Source organism: Equus asinus, chromosome 21, assembly GCF_041296235.1.
Source record: "Equus asinus isolate D_3611 breed Donkey chromosome 21, EquAss-T2T_v2, whole genome shotgun sequence".
NCBI classification, from domain to species: Eukaryota; Metazoa; Chordata; class Mammalia; order Perissodactyla; family Equidae; genus Equus; species Equus asinus.
The window spans coordinates 11,768,389-11,784,696 of record NC_091810.1 but is presented as its reverse complement, the minus strand read 5'-3'; the positions used below and the strand labels follow the sequence as shown (position 1 = coordinate 11,784,696).

Sequence of the window (16,308 nt, the reverse complement as noted above, 5' to 3'; positions counted from 1 at the left end):
GATTTACGAAGGTGCCTACCACGTTCTCCACAAAGAGCTTCCTGAAGTAACCAACTCCGTCTTCCGTGAAATCAACATGTGGGTCTCTCAAAGGACTGCGGCGACAGAGAGGGGGTCCCCGCCCTGAGTGCCCTGGCCCCGGGCCATCCACAGTCAGAGAAGCGGGCAGAGGAAGGGCAGAAGCTGGCTTCTCAGATGTGGCTTGCAAAAAAAAAGAAAAAAATCATAATTGGAGGAATCCCTAGCATAATTTACTTAAAAAAAAAAATTTCTTGTGGCGTTAGGCTGTCTGCCACCAGGTCTACCTTAAGAGGTAGATGCTGTCTGCAAACACAGGAAAGGGTCCCAGGCAGTCTTCCAGAGAGGGGGGAAGGTGCGGAGTGTCCCAAGAACACAGCGAAGCCTCTGCCCGCCTCTCCCGGCTCCCAGGAGGTTCCCAGGAGCTCCTGGTGGTCCCGGGATGCCTGACCGCAATAACTGGGGGATACTCCCCTCCTGCCCACCCTCCGGCCCCCACCCCAGCGCCCCTCTCCTCTGGGCCTCGCCCAGTGGCTCTTCTCTGGCCGTGGGATGGGGTGGCCAGCCTCAGCTCCCCCAGGCACACTCCCGTGCCCTCTGAGACCCAGAAAATTCCATATGTCCTCAAAATGAGTAGCCACCCTGACCCAAGGCAGTTCCTGTCGGCAGGAGGCTTGGCCCAGAGGAGGACTAGGCGGGAGAGCCTTCCTCCCCTCCCTCCTCCAGGGCAGCCTGAGGCCACCCCGAGTGCCGTGTGTAGTCAGGGGCTGCCTTTCCACCCCTGACTCATTCTACCTGCCACAGCGAGAGGACAATTGTACTAAAGATGAAATGTCTAATATATAATGTATATTCTGAAACAGAGACTATCTGCGTGGGTAGGTAGGTGGGTGGGACAAGGGGGCCTGAAGGCGCAGGGGCCCCTGGGAGGCAGGGCAGGCGTCAGCAGGGGCAGCAGCAGGCCTGTCCCTGGGCCCCGCCCGCTGGGCCACAGCCGTCCTGGGAGCCTGGGTGCTGGCAGCACAGCTACCTCTGGTGGCAGAAGAGAGTCCCAGTGCGGTGGCCCTGCCCAGAGCTGTGAGCCCCTGGAAGCCAAAGCCAGAGGGGCCACCCTTTCCCAGCAAGGTCCCCGCCACTGGACCTGCCTCTCTCGGTGCCACCCCTGCCCACCCTGGGCCCTCACTTAGCGGCAGCAATAAATGGGGATCACCACCCACCGTGGGAGTACTTGCACTTCAAGTGGACTCACTGTGGCCTCATGAGGCCCCTTAGTGCAGATATGGCCGTGGCAGGGGTGGAGCCCCTGGGGGCCGCCGGGAGCCCAGAACCCCATGGAAGGTGCAGTGAGGGGCCCAGGCCAAGGCGACGGCTCCTCCTGCCAGCCCCCTGGCCCGGGGCTGGGAGTTGGGGCTCCCACCCCTCCTCCTCTGGCAGTGGGCACTCCTGGGGCTTGTCCTGGGTCCCCGGGAAGGGGAGCCCCTCTGCCCTCCCTCTGGGAACCCTGACCACACCATGGGGGAGCCAGAGCTGGTCACTGCCAGCGGGTGGCCTGGGCCCGGCCAAAGGTTACTCTTGCAGCACTGAGGTTTGTGTTCTCCTGCTCCTGCCCCTCGGGAGGGGCGAAGTGCCCAGGCGTCCGCCTCAGGGCGACAGGGCCCAGATCCCCACGGAGAGTGGCTCCCATCACCCCATCTTGTTTCTCTGGCTTCTCTTTGGAGGAGAGAAATGTAAAATATGCACTGAGAAAGAAGGCCAGCCCTGCCTGCTCAGCTGGGCAGCCGTGTGGGCGTTTCTGCTCCTCAGCTGGGGCTGCAGAAACCCCACCCCAATTCCTCAAAACCACCAGCCGCAGGCCCAGATCTGGAAGCTGGAGCCTGGGGCTGTGATAGCACAGGTCACACCAAGTCCCACCCTCCCGCCCCCGCGCCTCTCCCAGAAGCATGTGACAGCAATGCCATTTCCCAAATTAAATATCAGGTGCGTGGTTTGACCAGGAATCTTTCAGATGCATGAAATTGTTTATATGAATGTCTTACAGGGACACATTCCGCATTTACGCATCTGGTTAAAGAATCACCTATATTAAAGAGAAAAAAGTAGTTATTTGAAACCAGGACTGTCTCCTGGGAGAGGGGACAGGGGACATCTCCATGTCGTGCCCACCTGCTGAATCAGGACCGGGTGCAGGAGCCAGACCTGACCTGTGTCTGGAGTCCCACACACGGCCGCCCCAGGGCTTCGCGCCCTTCCTGTCCTGGGGAGGCTGTGCGAGTGTTGGCTTGAGTTCACCCTCAGTGTTGACAGCTCCGTGCTGAGATTCGGAGCTTCCAGCAAGTGCCATCGCCTCAGCACAGAAGAGTTGGATTTGGAAGGGAAGCTGGGTCACACACGGTCTGGCCTGGAGAAGTGAGCAGAGGGCAAAGGCCGGGGAGGACCCGTGGAGATGCTGCTGATCCAAACCCCTGGGGGCCCACACACTATTGGGACACTAGGACCCAGCACTGATGCGGACACAGTGCCTTCCCCCATGACTCGGATCATGCCGGGCCACACAGGAAGGGGTTTCATGCCTGAAAATCTTTCTAGGAAAAGATACCACCTGCAGCTAATGGGACTCCCAACCCCACCAGGCTCCGTTCCTTTGCAGGGGTGGGCAGCCTCCCTCCTGTCCAGCGGCGACCCCAGTGTCCCCCTCAGGTTCTGGGGGACACTGGGGCTCGTGGTAAGAGCAGTAAAGGATGCTGGCGCTGCTCAGCATCCTGCGGCAAGGCCCCACGCTGCCTTTTCTTTCTCTTGCCGATTGCTAACAAACCCATTAGGATCACAATGATTTTCTGAGCAATTTACCAGTTTGTTATTGTCGCTGCAGCTCAGCCACATCTTTACATGTATACTGTGAGTGGGGACACATGTATCAGTTTAGAACCATTAAAGGAACCAATGTATGCCACAGCTAATCTTAATAAACCAGATGTTTTCTGAATGGTGCTGTCTGTCTGGCCAGAGACGACCACGTTTCCTGCAGAGAGAACAGCAGGCCCTTTTGCAAGGCAGTTTTGAGAGTCTGGGCTGAGCCAGTCATCTGACACAAACCAATGTGTGTGGATTTGATTTTCTCTCCTGGGGACTGCTACCCCAGGGAGCAGACTCCACACCCGCATCCTCTTACAGACTCAGCCACCACTGGGTACCAGTGGAGCCTGGCCACCCCAGCTCCAGATCCCATGGCTACCCACTTCCCCCATGGTCCCACATGGATGCCTGACACGTGCTGAAACAAGCTCTGAGTGCACCCACGCGTCGCCAACGCCTTGGCCTCAACCCCTCTCAGCTTAGGGGGTCGCAGCTTTCCTGCTGCTCAGGCCAAAGTTCTGGACAACCTCCTCCACCCCCCGAACAACGCACCTGACCTAGCAGCGGTCCTAAGGGCTCTGCCTCCCAAGAGCGGCCACGCAGACCATTTCCCTCTGGCCCCAGGTTGTCACATCTCCTCCTGCCGGGCTGGTGACAGCAGCCTGGGATGTCCCCTTTCTTCCCTTGTAATCCTTCTCTCAAGAGCCGCCTGTGGCTGCCCTCTCCCTCAGAGGAAGTGCGTGCCCCCTGCCTTCACCCCTTCTCAGTCACCACACCCACCCTGCCCCTTTGCTGCCTTCCCTTCCTCCAGCACATTCATTGCCGTCTGACACGACCCGTGTTCTGCTTGACCACTAGGCAGCTGTCTGTCCTCCCACTGGAACTCAGCTGCAGGAGGCTGTGTCCTTGCATTAGACCCCTGTCTGGTTTCTGGGGAGAGTCCCTGGTAAATATCTGTCCTTTGAGGGAGGGAGGGAGGGGAGACAGAGAGAACCTGTTGGAGAATGAGGGAGGTGGGGGGATGAACGCCTTCTCTGAGCCAGGCCCCGAGCTTGGCCCTGGGTCAACCTCATGGGCGTGTAACCCATGCAGTCACCCAGGGGCCCGCGTTAGGAGGGCCCCCATTTGGTTTAGTGCTCTGCTGTTGCTGTCTTGAAATTCTCAATCATTTTTGGACAAGGCCCCACATATCCATTCTGCACTGGGCCCCACATACATGGAGTGGAGCTGGCCTTGCCCTGGCCCTGCCCTCAGATCACGTGGGCCCTGAAGGCCAGTCCACTCCCCCCAGGTCTACGTTCTGCGTACCTCTCCCAAGTCTACTCTGAGCCTAACTGAGTCAAACCTGGGCAGCGTCCTGCCTTCGCTGGCTTTTCCTGCCTCCTGCGAGCATTCACAGACCATCAGAAGCTCCCTACTGAGTGCCCACAATGTGCCAGGTGCCATGCTGACCTTGGGGCTGCCCCCTAGAAGGAAGACAGACTTGCCACGCCAGTGCCTAACAGTGGTGGGGTGGGAAGAGAGACAATGGGGGCATGCAGTGGGCCCACAGGCTCTCCAGACGCAGCCCTGCGGGAGAGTGGTCATTTGAGCAGGAGTGGAGTGCACAGGCCTGCAGCCAAGGGGGCTCCAGGTTAGACTTGGGGGTGAAGAGAGCTCAGGTTGGTTCCAGAACTTGGACTTTCAGGACGGCTGGAGGAAACCGAGGGCACCCTCAGCGCATCCGTCCAAGGACAGTGTGACAAAGGGAGCCCATATGGTAGGTGCCACACCAGGACCAGCCACAGGGGGGAGCTGACAGCCCTGACTGGAGAGCTGTCAGGGGAGCAGAGCTGCCCTTGTGGGAGGGGCTGCCTGTCAGGCTGTGGCATCAGGTAGAAGACACAGGACACCAACCCAAAAGGGGGCTAGCAGGGAGGGACAGCCACGGCCCTTTCTCCTCCCACCTCCCTGCCACTGCCCTGCAGTCTTTAGGGCCCGGTCCAAGGTGGCTGCTCCAGCTCTTGCCACTGTGTCATCCTGGTTCCAGCCCACAGGAGGGGAAGAAAGAAAGGAAAGGGGCGGGCGTGCACCTTTCAAGGAATAAACCAAAGAGCACAGCTAGTGTTCCAGCTCACATCTAGAACCTGGCCACTGGGCCAAGCTAAATGCAAGGGAGGCTGGGAAACGCGCCAGGTGCCCGCATTAGAGGGTGGCTCAGATACCAGGCTGCACCCAGGAGCCAAGTGTGCACGCCAAAGCTTGCAAGGAGGGGCGACCCAGGCTCAGGATCTGCCTGGGAGATGCCAAGAAGCAGGTGAGAATGAGCTGGAGGTAAGCAGACCCTGCCCAACAAGGGGAGACTGAACCAGCAGCTAATGAAGAGGCAAAATCAACGAGGTTTGGTGACCAACTACGTTTGAGGGCCAAGGAATCAGAAGAGAACAGAAAGAACACATGGGCATCTCCAAAACTCCATAGATAAAGAAAAGTTACCAAGTGTGCCCAAAATTGCTCAAGTTACACCTTCCAGGGAAAGAATGGAAAGGCAATTGAAATCCACATTAGTTGAGTCCCTACTCCCGCTGGCAGCTTCCTCATAGGCACCCCATTTCATTTTCACACCAGCTTTGGGGGGGTTGGTATTGTTCCTCCCATTTAGACTGATAAGTAAACTGAGGCTCTGAGGGACTCAGTGATTTGCTCAAAGCCAGCAGGACATGCTGAGCTCCAGCCCAGGTCTCTGGGACCCAGGCACAGGACACCCGCTGCCTCCCACAGAAGGCAGGCAGATGACAAAGCACCAGGGGCAGAGTGCCAATGCGAGGGACAAGTGTCACCTGAGGGCAGCGTCCTGGCTTAAGTTCCGCCTTCAGGATGTCTGCTCCAGGGACTAAGAGCAGGACTCCCAGCCCTGGTGAGAGCTCTCCAAACTCTGTGAGGCCAGTGGCCAGATGGCAGCCTCACCCCCTTGGGCAACTCAGTCTGCTGCAGTGAGACAGGGCACTGAAGGCCACACAGGAGCTCCTCAGGTAGAGGAGAGAGCAGATGTGAAGGCTTTTTTTTTTTTTTTTTGCAGGTGGGGAGGATAGCATAGGATGGGTGAAAAAGTATTTTCCATTATAGACTTACTTCATGTAACGACTGGCTCAGTGGCCAGGACTAGCATGAGGAAAATGAGGATGCAAACTTTAAGAGGGCACCAAAAATCTAAGTAATCAAGATAAGCAATATTTTAATGTACTCTCTCTCTCTATATATTTGGTGAGGGAGATTAGCTCTGAGCTAACATCTGTGCCAATCTTCCTCTGTTTTGTCCTTGTGTCGCCACCACAGCACAGCTTGACGAGTGGCGTGTAGGTCCCCACCTGGGATCTGAACCTGCAAATCCCAGGCCACCGAAGCTGAGTGCATGAACTTAACCACTATGCCACCGTGCCGGCCCTGGAAATATTTTTTCATTCAACGGTTTCTCACTTGAAGGCAGGAATGAATTAAAGTTGGTAAGTGACAGAGAGATGCTTTCTTAATTCTAAAAGTAGTACAACCACACTACAAAAACTAAACACAGTCAGATGACCCCAACTCTCACTCAGCAGCCCTCTTCTGTGCCGTCTAGGAGCATGCCGAGCCTGCGGGGTGGCGCAGGCAGCCTGAGTGACTCGGCATCCCCCTGTGCAGACAGAAGCTGAGCTGACCCTCTTCACGGCCACAGGCAGCTCCGCTGCATCCAGTTACTACAATTTCCTTCACGCCGACTACCCTCTGCGCTGCCTGTGCTGTTTCCCGTTCATCTGCAACTCTGCACTGAACACCTCTGCACACAAGGCTTCCCCACCTCAGGCTGGAAGCAGCATGGAAACAAGGGCCCCCAGGGCCTGGCAGCGGGGGGACCACTGTCCTGGGGGCCATGACTCTCCTGGCTCCCACACCTCCTAGGCCGCACTTCACCTGCGTGCTCTATCAGTGACCACTAAGAAATCCGTCCCAGAGTATTTTCCCTAAACTCCCTATGTTTTTACTTAAAATCTGTTAAACATATAAAACAAACTTTATATGGTTTCAAATAATACCTGTAAAAAGATGGGTTTGATGCACCAGCTCATTTTTTCCTAATACCTACTAAAAGAAACGCATGGTAATGAAAACTTTCTTTTAACGTTCAAACCTCACTGCAAACGTCAGCACATGCAGGCTTAGTGTGAGGTCTGAGGTGGGACCTGGGCTCTCAGGCCGCTGGACAGCCCCGCCCTTCCCACCTGTGGGTCCCAGGGCCACCAGAGTGAACTTGAGGATGCTGTCAGCTGTCACTCCCTGCTGCCCTCCCTCGGTGGAGCCCAGCATGCCACAAAGACACCAGGCTCCCTCCAACAGGTGCTGGGCAAAGCACTTCACAGGCAGGAGCCACCTCAATACCTCAGGCGGGGAGGGAGGAACTGCCATAGCCATCCCCAATTTACAGATGGGCAAAGTAGGGCACAGAGCCAGGGTGGGGCCCTGGGCGTGCTGACCCCTTCAGTCTCATCTCAGGCTGTTTCAGGCTCCCAGGCCCTTGCACAGATCCTGCTCCCCACCCAGCAGGCTCTCCCTGTGCCCCTCCCCATGCCGACCACCCCTCCTCCCTGCATGCCACCAACTTGTTCAACAGACCACTCGTCCTGACCAACACTGAGCAGGACCACTGCTCAACAGATCACCCGTCCTGGCCAACATGCTAGCCCAATGCAGATGAAACACACAGGGGTGGGGGGTAGGTCCCCAAAGTTCTGGAAAATGACAAGAGCAAAAAGGCATGGAGGGCTGTGGAACAGCTGCAGGGAGACCCAGCCCCCCATAGGAAAGCCTGTGAAGGGCAGTGAGCCCCCCTCCCCGGTGCTGTGTGCACCTCTGATTGCAACAGTGCTGCTCCCAGGGCAGAGGGCAGCCAAGAGGGCCTTGGTGCCCAAGAGGGGTGGCGGCAGGCCTAAAGAGCATCCTGAGAAAGCCACCTCTGACCTCCCCTAATAATGTCGCAGCCCCTGCAGGAGAGGCCAGGAGGAGGCTGACCCTGGGCTGAGAGGAGATGGAGGTTCAGTTGTCAGTCCCCTCCTGGAACGAGGCCCACCACAGCCAGCAGCCAGTGGCGTGGGGAGTGGAGGGAGCCAGGGTGGGGCTGGGGTCACTGGGCCCCTTTCCAGCCCTTCCACTTCTCTGCACCCACTCCTCCCTGGGCCTGGGCCTGAGGCTGCAGGGCAAGCTGCTGCCAGGCTGCCCACGGCCCAGCCTGTCCTGGCACCTGCGAAATGCAGGATGGTGGAGTTAGACACCACGACTGTATGAACAGCCTTTGGTATACAGCGGGTGCTCAGTGAGTGCGCACCAGAAGTATTTATGACTCAGAAGCCAGTCCTTCCCTGGTGTGAGAGGGGAGCAGCTTCTGTGGTTGCTCAGTCAGCCCTACCCCACTGACACCCCCAGGGCCACCAAGGGGGCAGGTGGGTCAGTCTGGCTTCACCCAGAGGAGCCCGTGAAGGGAGCTGTGCCCAAGGAGAGGCCCACCACCGCCATCAGAGGGGCTGAGCCCAGCTGGGAGGTTTCAGGGCCCCTACAGAGAGCAGCTGCCTACTCAGACCCACAGTCACAGGGCTCCCCAACCCCGAAGGAGCCCCTGCTGGGCACCCAACCCTGCCCTGGACGAGGGGCCCCAGGCCAGAGCCCCTGCCCGCCCCTCCCCAGCTCCTGCTCCTGTGCCGACACAGGCTCAGGCTCCACAGTAAACTCAAGCTTTATTGCCACATGCAGACCCTCCTGCTCCCTCCTGGTCGGCTCAGCTCCGGGAGGCAAGGCAAGCTGGGGCCAGGAGACAGGGTGGGGAGGGGTGCTGGGGGAGGGAGGCCCTAAGAGACCCCTGCCCCAGGTTTCCCTGAGTGGTGCCCAGCCCCAGAGCCTTGGGGGCTGGTTTGTGCCCTGGGGAAGGTGGCTCACCCCAAGGTAACCCTCCCCAGGGCCCCCAGGCACACCAGGGGAGGGGTGCCCCATGAGCCCCTCCTCATGGGTACAAGGAGCAAAGAGAACAGCTGGGCACACAGTCGACCACATGTGCCATCCACAGGGAGCCCCTGGCCTGGCGGTGGTCAGCAGTCCAGGCCGATGGACACCAGCAGGTCCTCGAGGGCCCGGAGCCGCTGCTGCGCCTCCTCGATGGCACTGTAGGTCTGCACCGTGCTGGCCACGTGAAAGCGGATGTCATCCACCAGGGGGATGGAGTCTGTCTCCTGTCGGGCCGCCACGGCTGCTGCCTCCTCCTTCACCGCCTCCGCGAAATCCTCTCGCTCCACCAGCTGTGGACGGGCCGGCTCAGGGCATGCCTGTCACCGGCCCTCAGCTCGCCCCAGCCCACCGAGGCTCCCCTCGCCCACCTTCTCAATGACCTTGGCCATGTACTCAGTGCACTGGTCCTCGAGGCGCGCCAGGCGGAACAGCTTGGCCACACGCCACACTCCCACCACACTATCCTCGTCCAGCAGCTGGGCCAGGCTGCGGCCGCACAGCCGTTTCAGGCCTGGCAGCAGGTACATGTCAGCCACACTCAGCACATCGTAGGCCGCCTCAGGAGGCAGCTGCAGTGAAAGAAGGGGTGAGGGAGGGTGTGTCACCAAGGCCTCTCAGGGACCTGGCAGCAAGGCTGGGATCCACTGGGAGAGGGTAGAGGCTCCAGGCGGAACTCCCTGCCCCTGCAGGCGTCCATGGGACCGGGAGGGGCTGGGGAAACTGGGGTTCGCATGCCTCAGGCAGGGCCTCAGCAGAGGAAAGAGCCTGAGCTCTAAGCACACAGCCCTGGGCTTTGAAATTCCAGCTGGGGGACTCTGCCCAGCCACTCCACCTCTGGGCCCAGCTCCCTCTGTGAGGCGCACACAACCACACCTGCCTTGAAAGGCTGTCAGGAAAGTAGAATTGAAGTTGCCATCCAAAACCAAGGCCGGGACCCCACAAAGGGGGAGTTCACTATTTACTGCTCCCCGCCCACAGAGGCTGTGGGATCCAGGGCACACCCACACTGTCGCCTGTGCTGGGAGAGACCACATGAGCAGCCGCGTCCAGACTCGGGACAGCCCCAGGCTGGAGGCAGAGTGGGCAGGACCTTTGGAGCACATCACAGTTCACCCACCGCACTGACTTGCAGCAGGCGCTCCACCTGCGACACACAGTCATCGGCCCGAGACCTTACGAGGAAATGACTATGGATCCCATTTTCTCGAGCAGGAAACTGAGGCATGGAGCAATTGTGTAACTAACCCAAGATCACACAGAGGGGCTAACCTAGTATAAAACCAGGTTTGGAGCCAAAGTCCACGCTCTGAGCCTTAAGAAACAGCCCTTAGGGTGGCAAAACTCCTTCCTGAGGGGTAAGGATGGGCCAAGGGGGACACTAGGTGGCAGGGGCCAGAGAGCCGGACTGGTCGCAGGAGAAATGAAGAAAGGAGGCGGGAGGGATGGCGGCCTGAGGAGCCCGCAGGGGGCGAGGCCTGGGGAGGGAGCCCACGCAGAGCGGCTGGCAGGCCGGTGGAGACTGCTAGGAATGGGGGGCTACAGGAGGCAAGCGAGGAGCTGATGTCCCAGCCCCCTTGTCTCCCATGCCTTCTCTCACAGGAAGAGGGGCCCAATCAGAGACCATGGTTCCCAGCCTGCCTTTTAGGCAAGTATGGCCGTTAAGTTCTCTCCAGCATGACCTGAGAACTGGTGTGTGCAATTTCCACCTGGCCTAATGCAAAGGAAGCTGCTTGCCCTGTCTTCCTCTTCCTCCTGAAGCATGAGTCAGCCTGTACCCCAACCTCCCTGTGCAGAGGAGAACAATGCCCAAGGAGGGTGGGTAAGCTTGGGGCTGTGACCCATATCTGGCCTCTGTTTTCGTAAATGAAGTTTTACTGGAACACAGCCACACCCATCATCTCTGTACTATCTATGGCTGCTTTTGCACAACGGCAGAGCTGAGCAGCTGTGACAGAGAACCTGTGGCATGCAATGTTTACCACCTAGCCCTTCAGAGAACAGGTTTGCCGACCCCCACCCTAGCGCATGCCAGGGTGACAAGACAGAGAGGAGAACCTGGGTGCCAGCTAGCCGCCTGCCCTGGGCACTCACCTCAGACACAAAGGAGAAGCTAACTTCTCTCTTCAAGCCCCTGCATTTTGGGGGTCTCTCTATTACAGCAGTGTGGCCTTTACGCGCACACACACCGCCGACAGAGCGCACCTTTGGCCCTACCTGCTGCTGCCCATAGCGCCCCGTGTTAGGGATGCCTCGGGGCAGCTGGAGACAGAGGGAGGCAAAGGGAGGACAGGGACAGGAGAATCCAGAACCCCAGCGATCCGCAGCAATCCAGAGGGGAGGCTCAGGGCTCTTCGCTGTTGTGGGGATTCAGGGTTACTGTCCCCAACCACCCTCTGGCTGGAGAAGTTAGGGTGGCTGACACTATGTCCCTGTGTCATGTGCTCATGACATCAGTCACTCATTCCTGCTCTGGAACCTACCAAGGCCCCCTCTGCCTGAAAGAAAAATCCAGATGAGTGCCATACTCCCTCTCAGCCTCATGGAAAGCCTGTGTACGGAGCCAATCATGACCTGGCACCCCTAACCCTCCAGGAGCACCCATGCGCACCTGTGCTGACTGCCGTGCCCACACCCCCCCAAGTGCACGCAGCCCGCCTGAGTCCCGCACCTCCGTGTGGTCACTGTATATGTAGTAGAGCACGTGGGTGAAGACATCGGGCGAGATGCCGTGCAGGGTGATGGCTGGGAGGCCACCTGAGGCCTCCAGCTGCTCGTTCTCCCGGAAGTGGTCATCCAGCAGGGCCCGGAAGTAGTCACTGCGGCCGCAGAAGAAGGCCTGGGGGAGGCTGGGCTCAGGAAGGGCAAGGTCCAGGGCTTGTGCCTGGAGGAGCCGGCCTGGGACTTATGGGAGGAGCTGGGGACCAGGGGAGGGGACGGCACCTTGTGGCAGAGAAAGCTGCAGCCATCCACCCGGAAGCAGACGTCAGGACAGCTGTTGAAGCCATCGGGGCAAGGGAAGGGCAGCTCCCCGAGGTCACCCTGGGGGATGGGAGAGGAGGGGCCATGAGGGCAGGAAGCAGAGGAACAGAGGCTGGCCCCACCAAAAGTCAGTTCTAGCTTGATCCTGGAGGATGGACTACTGCCCCATTTGCAGATTTCAATACGAGACAGACAACAAAAGCCACCAAGCTCAGGAAACAGAGGTCACGGGCTCAAGGTCACACGAAGAACTGAATATAAGTGTACAGGGCTTGCCTACCACAGTCCATCCCCAGACACCCCTCCTGCCCACCTGGCCCAGCCCCAGGCAGCCGGGCACTTACACGGAGCTCAGGGGGCAGGGCACAGTCGGCCAGCAGGGCCATGTCCTCCCGGAGCCGAGGGTCTGCCGGCAGGGGCTCGATGGTCAGCACCTTCACACATGTGCCTGGCTTGGACGCCACTGCAAATGAGAGAACGTAGCTTCAGGGAGTCAGGTGGGCCCTGCCAGTTCCCATCCAAGGCCCTGAACCCCGAAGCCTGGACGCACCGAACTCGGACACCTTCTCACACTTGGCCTCCAAGTCACTGAGCAGGTCCCCCAGCTGGCACTGCTTGGCCAGGCGCTCACAGTCACTAACGTGCTCCACGCCAATGTCCAGACGGCCTGGGAACAGCATGGGAGGTCCAGGGTCTGAGAGGGGCCCTCAGCTGTCCTCTACAGCTGAGTTTCCTAGGAGGTGGTCCTTCCCACCCAGCCACTTGGCTGCAGGGCTGGGACTCCTGGGCCTGCTTGCTGCCTTGGTTTCCCCATCAAGAGCCACCACCTGAATTCTACAGGCCCCAGGATAGAAGAGAAGGGCCTCAGTCTGTGGGTGGGGAAAGCTCTTCCTTAGCAGACACACCAGTTCAGTCTCACAACCTGCTCTAGGAGGCAGCTGGAACCGCCCAGGGGACAAAGTACCAGGAGGTGAAAGGCCCAAGGCTACAGCAAGGTCTTCTGATGGACAGACCCACAGGCCCCTCCCTGTCCACCCCACCTGGGCCTGGGGGGGTCACCTGTGTACAGGTACTGCAGCAAGGCCCCAAAGGCCACGGGGTTTATCTGTGGGCAGAGACAGCAGGGAGGGAAGATCAGAGGCAGAGGCCCAGCACAAGCCCCCTGCTGCTCCTCCACCCCCACCCCCAGGCAACGACAGACCAGAGGGTGCCTGAGGACCACGACGCTCTTGCCCTTCCACTTGGTGTCCAGCATGTTAGCAAAGTAGGCACTTCGTGCACCTAGGATGCAGCGATGTGCCCGGAAGGGCTTCCCGTGCACCACGAAGACCACGTCGCTATGGATGCCCTGCTCCAGAAGCCTGGCGACGGGCAGGTGGAGGGAGTGCTCAGCAGAGCGCCTCCCCTCAGTCTCACCACTCTGGTCCCCCATCCCATCCCGCAGGAGAGCCTCGGTCCCATGCAGACCACACCCACCACAGACCCACTGGGCACCAGGCTGTCCCAACCCTGGCACCCTGTGCTTTGTCTCACCGCTGCAGGAAGTCATCATAGTAGTCCCGCCTCCTGCAGGAGGCTGTCACTTGCTTGTAGTCTCGCAAGGCCCGGCGGATGGCGTCACTCAGAGCCCCATAGAGGCAGCGCTCGCCATCGAAGGTGTTGGCTTCGCAGCGGGCTCCTGGGGGCAGCAGGGCCACAGGGCTGGATGCTGCAGCTCAGGAGGGACCTGGTGGAAACCCTAATCTCCCTCCCCCTCCCCACACACGGGGCCCATAAGCCCTGGAGACCCCTTCCCAAATGCCCCTGTGCCTACTCTGACCCCAGTGTCCTCACTGCCGGGGACTAGGCCCATCTGTGTACACTCACACACGCACACACTCACTCACACAGACCCGACTACACAAAACAGCAGGCTCGGAGGCAGGCCCTGTTCTGTGTATTGGGAACACAGCCACAAACAAAGAGACAAGCCCCTATCCTCACTGAACTGAAACTCCAGGGAGGCACAGGAACAATAAACAGGTTAACAAATGACGTCAGATGGTAGGAAGGAGAACAAAGCAGACAGAGTGACAGTGGTCATGGCTGCCACACAGGGAGACCACAGGAAGTCACTGTGGCGGTGACAATGTTCAAAGACCTAAATGAAGTGAGGGGGTCCGCCAAGCAAAGAGCTGGGAGAGGCCAGTCTAAGCAGGAAGAACAGCGAGTGCAAAGGCCCTGAGGCAGGAGCAAGCTTGGAGTGCTGGAGTGCCAGAGAAGAGGCCAGAGTGGCTGAGCACATGGGACAGCCAAAGGAGGCAAGGCCAGAGGGGGAGGAGCAGGTCATGCGGAAGCTCACAGGCATGGCAAGGCACTCCAGCTCTACGCCCCCCGCAGTGGGAAGTCAGTGGAGGAGTTTCAGCAGATCAGACTCGCTGTGAGATCCACCTGGCTGCAATTGGAGAAGAGACTGCAGTGGGCACAGGGGCAGCTGCGGGCCCAGAGGAGAGCCTGGCACTGCGTCCAGAGAGACGCTGTAGCTAGGCTGGGGGGCAACAGTGGAGATGGGGCAGTGGGCAGAGCCTAGAACCAGTTCTGAAAGCAGAGCTAACGGCACCTGCTGATCGGGTGCAGGGCGAGGGAAGGAGAGGGCTCAAGGGCATCTGCAAATGTGGACACGCCTTTGCCTGCACACATGTGTACACACCCCGCCCCTCCTCTCACCATTGGCCAGAAGGTAGAGCACCAGCTCCTCGTGCCCACAAAGGCAGGCGTAGTACCTGAGGGAGGGAGAAAAGGAGTACTGGGAGGCAGTGGTCAGGACTGAATGGTCCAGCCCAGCCCCCCTGACCACCCACCCACCTGGCACTCACAAGGGGGTGCTGTCCCACTTGTCCCGTACATTCACCTCCACGTCTCGCTGCTCCAGCAGGTACCTGAGCAGGGAGGAGGTCAGAGCCTGGGTCAGGAGAGGATCATGGTCTAGGACAGCAGGCTCGTGGAAGGGGAAGGAGAAAAGACATCCCTTTTGGCTGAAGAAGGTGCGGGCAGGTGACAAGCAGCCCAGAGCAGGAAAGGCATCCACGCAGAGGCACAGCACAGACAGGGTGTGTGTGTGGGGGGCACCTAAGGCAGGCGTGAGCGTCAGAGGTCAGGCCCAGAGCTGAGCTGAGGAGGCTGAGACTCTGGCCTGACAGCACTGGGGCGGGGCGGGGGGGGGGGGGTGGCGGGAACGACTCTGCTTATGCCAGAGTCCCCTGGCTGCTTGGGACAGCAGGTTGGCTAGGGAGACTGGAGGCAGGGAGACCAAGGAGGAGGCTGCTGCAGACGTCCTGGTGGCGTGGAAGCATGAAGAGAAGTGGACAGATTCTAGAAAGCGGAAGTCAGGAGACGGTAGCTGATGAGCGAGGTGGGGGGGGGGGGGGTCATCATGGATGGCGGTGGAGCCACCACTGAGGAGGCAGCCTGCGGGAGACATCCAGGTCCGACCCGGGAGTGCTAAGTTGCATTCCACTTCGGCGGTTATCAACTAACTCCTAGGTGGCACCTGATGTGGGGGCGGGGTGGGACGTGGGGCACGACCAGGGAAGCTGCGGGAGTAAGGAAACCCGGGACCAGCCGAGGAGAGGTCGAAGCGGCGGGTCAAGACCAAGCAATGGGGAAGGAAGGGCCAACGAAGAAAGGCGCCCCACAACCCAAAAGGGCATCCCCTCCCTTCCCGTCTGGCCCACGGAGGTGGCGGTTTCAGCACAAGGTTTGCTTTAGCTGCATTTAGGAGTTTGCGAATCCCCAGGGACCAGAGACGATTCTGGGCTCTAAGTGTTCCCAAAGCTAGCCCCAGTGCGCATCAGAAAGAGGCCAGGTCGCGAGTCTGGCCTCTCGGCCCTGAGCACTCAGTCCTCAGGAAGACCTTTCTCTTCTCTCCGCCCCATTCTCCTGGGGGCCTCCGCGTAGCAGCCCTCTCCTCCAGAAAGCCCTCCGGACCCCAGGAGTAAATCATCGCCAGGATCCCTTCCCCGCCGCCCCCGTTCGGAAGGCTGTCGTGGCCGCCCCCTTCGGCGTCCAGACGCCTGCAGACGGGCTTCCGCGGTGGGTCGGGCGCCGGGCCGAGGGCTGCACCGGGGCCGCGGCGCCCGCGCGTCCCGCCGCCGTCCACTGCACGCCCCAGGGCCGCAGCGCTCCCAGGGACCCCCGTCCGCGCCCTCCCGGAGCTGCGGGGTCCTCACCGCACTCGGCCCACATCCCCCTTCCTGCAGCTGGCGAAGAGATCGCTGGTGTCCATGGCGCGGACAGCTCGGACCCGGGCCGAACGACCCAGGCGGCGGCGGCGGCGGCGGCGGCGGCGCGCCCGTGCCGGATGTAAACACGCGCGGCCCCGCCCCGCTCGGCAGCGGCGCCTGGCGCCCGGAGGACCGAGCGGCCGCGCAGCCTCCCGCCGGCCAACGCCCCACCCCCCACGCCCCGCGC

The 16,308-nt window shown here is 60.0% G+C and overlaps 2 protein-coding genes across 18 annotated transcripts in view; one reads left to right on the top strand and one right to left on the bottom strand.

Annotated features, from left to right (window-relative positions):
- The window catches only part of MGLL (monoglyceride lipase), a 117,683-nt gene extending 114,682 nt beyond the window's left edge, over positions 1-3,001 (top strand). For all 10 annotated transcript variants that reach the window (XM_014846102.3, XM_014846104.3, XM_014846105.3 and 7 more), the window contains one exon: positions 2-3,001. In XM_014846102.3, coding sequence (XP_014701588.1) covers positions 2-127 — 126 coding nt within the window. In that variant the 3' untranslated portion in view covers positions 128-3,001. The remainder of the gene's footprint in view (position 1) is intronic.
- Positions 3,002-8,598: 5,597 nt separating this feature from the next.
- Positions 8,599-16,277, bottom strand: ABTB1 (ankyrin repeat and BTB domain containing 1). Of its 8 annotated transcripts, none has more exons than XM_044755192.2 (12): positions 16,068-16,277; positions 14,715-14,777; positions 14,566-14,621; positions 13,393-13,537; positions 13,061-13,220; positions 12,919-12,964; positions 12,410-12,526; positions 12,204-12,322; positions 11,821-11,919; positions 11,549-11,716; positions 9,249-9,449; positions 8,599-9,170 (listed from the first exon to the last, which is right to left on the bottom strand). In XM_044755192.2, exons 1-12 carry the CDS (start codon positions 16,121-16,123, stop codon positions 8,964-8,966), a joined length of 1,437 nt encoding a protein of 478 aa, XP_044611127.1. In that variant the 5' UTR covers positions 16,124-16,277; the 3' UTR covers positions 8,599-8,963. The 8 variants fall into 8 exon arrangements, with proteins under 8 accessions (XP_044611127.1, XP_044611128.1, XP_044611133.1 ...); XM_044755193.2 differs by having other exon boundaries at positions 14,566-14,644; positions 14,750-14,777; positions 16,068-16,218; XM_044755198.2 differs by having other exon boundaries at positions 14,704-14,777; positions 16,068-16,213.
- Positions 16,278-16,308: the final 31 nt, after the last annotated feature.

Bases quoted from the DNA above. Each gene is read 5' to 3' on its own strand.
- ABTB1 (XM_070493068.1), bottom strand. The intron at 13,221-13,392 runs GTGAGACAAAGC...GCCCGTCGCCAG, and splicing joins TATGATGACTTCCTGCAGCG to GCTTCTGGAGCAGGGCATCC. The intron at 12,965-13,060 runs GTCTGTCGTTGC...CTCTGCCCACAG, and splicing joins TGGTCCTCAGGCACCCTCTG to ATAAACCCCGTGGCCTTTGG.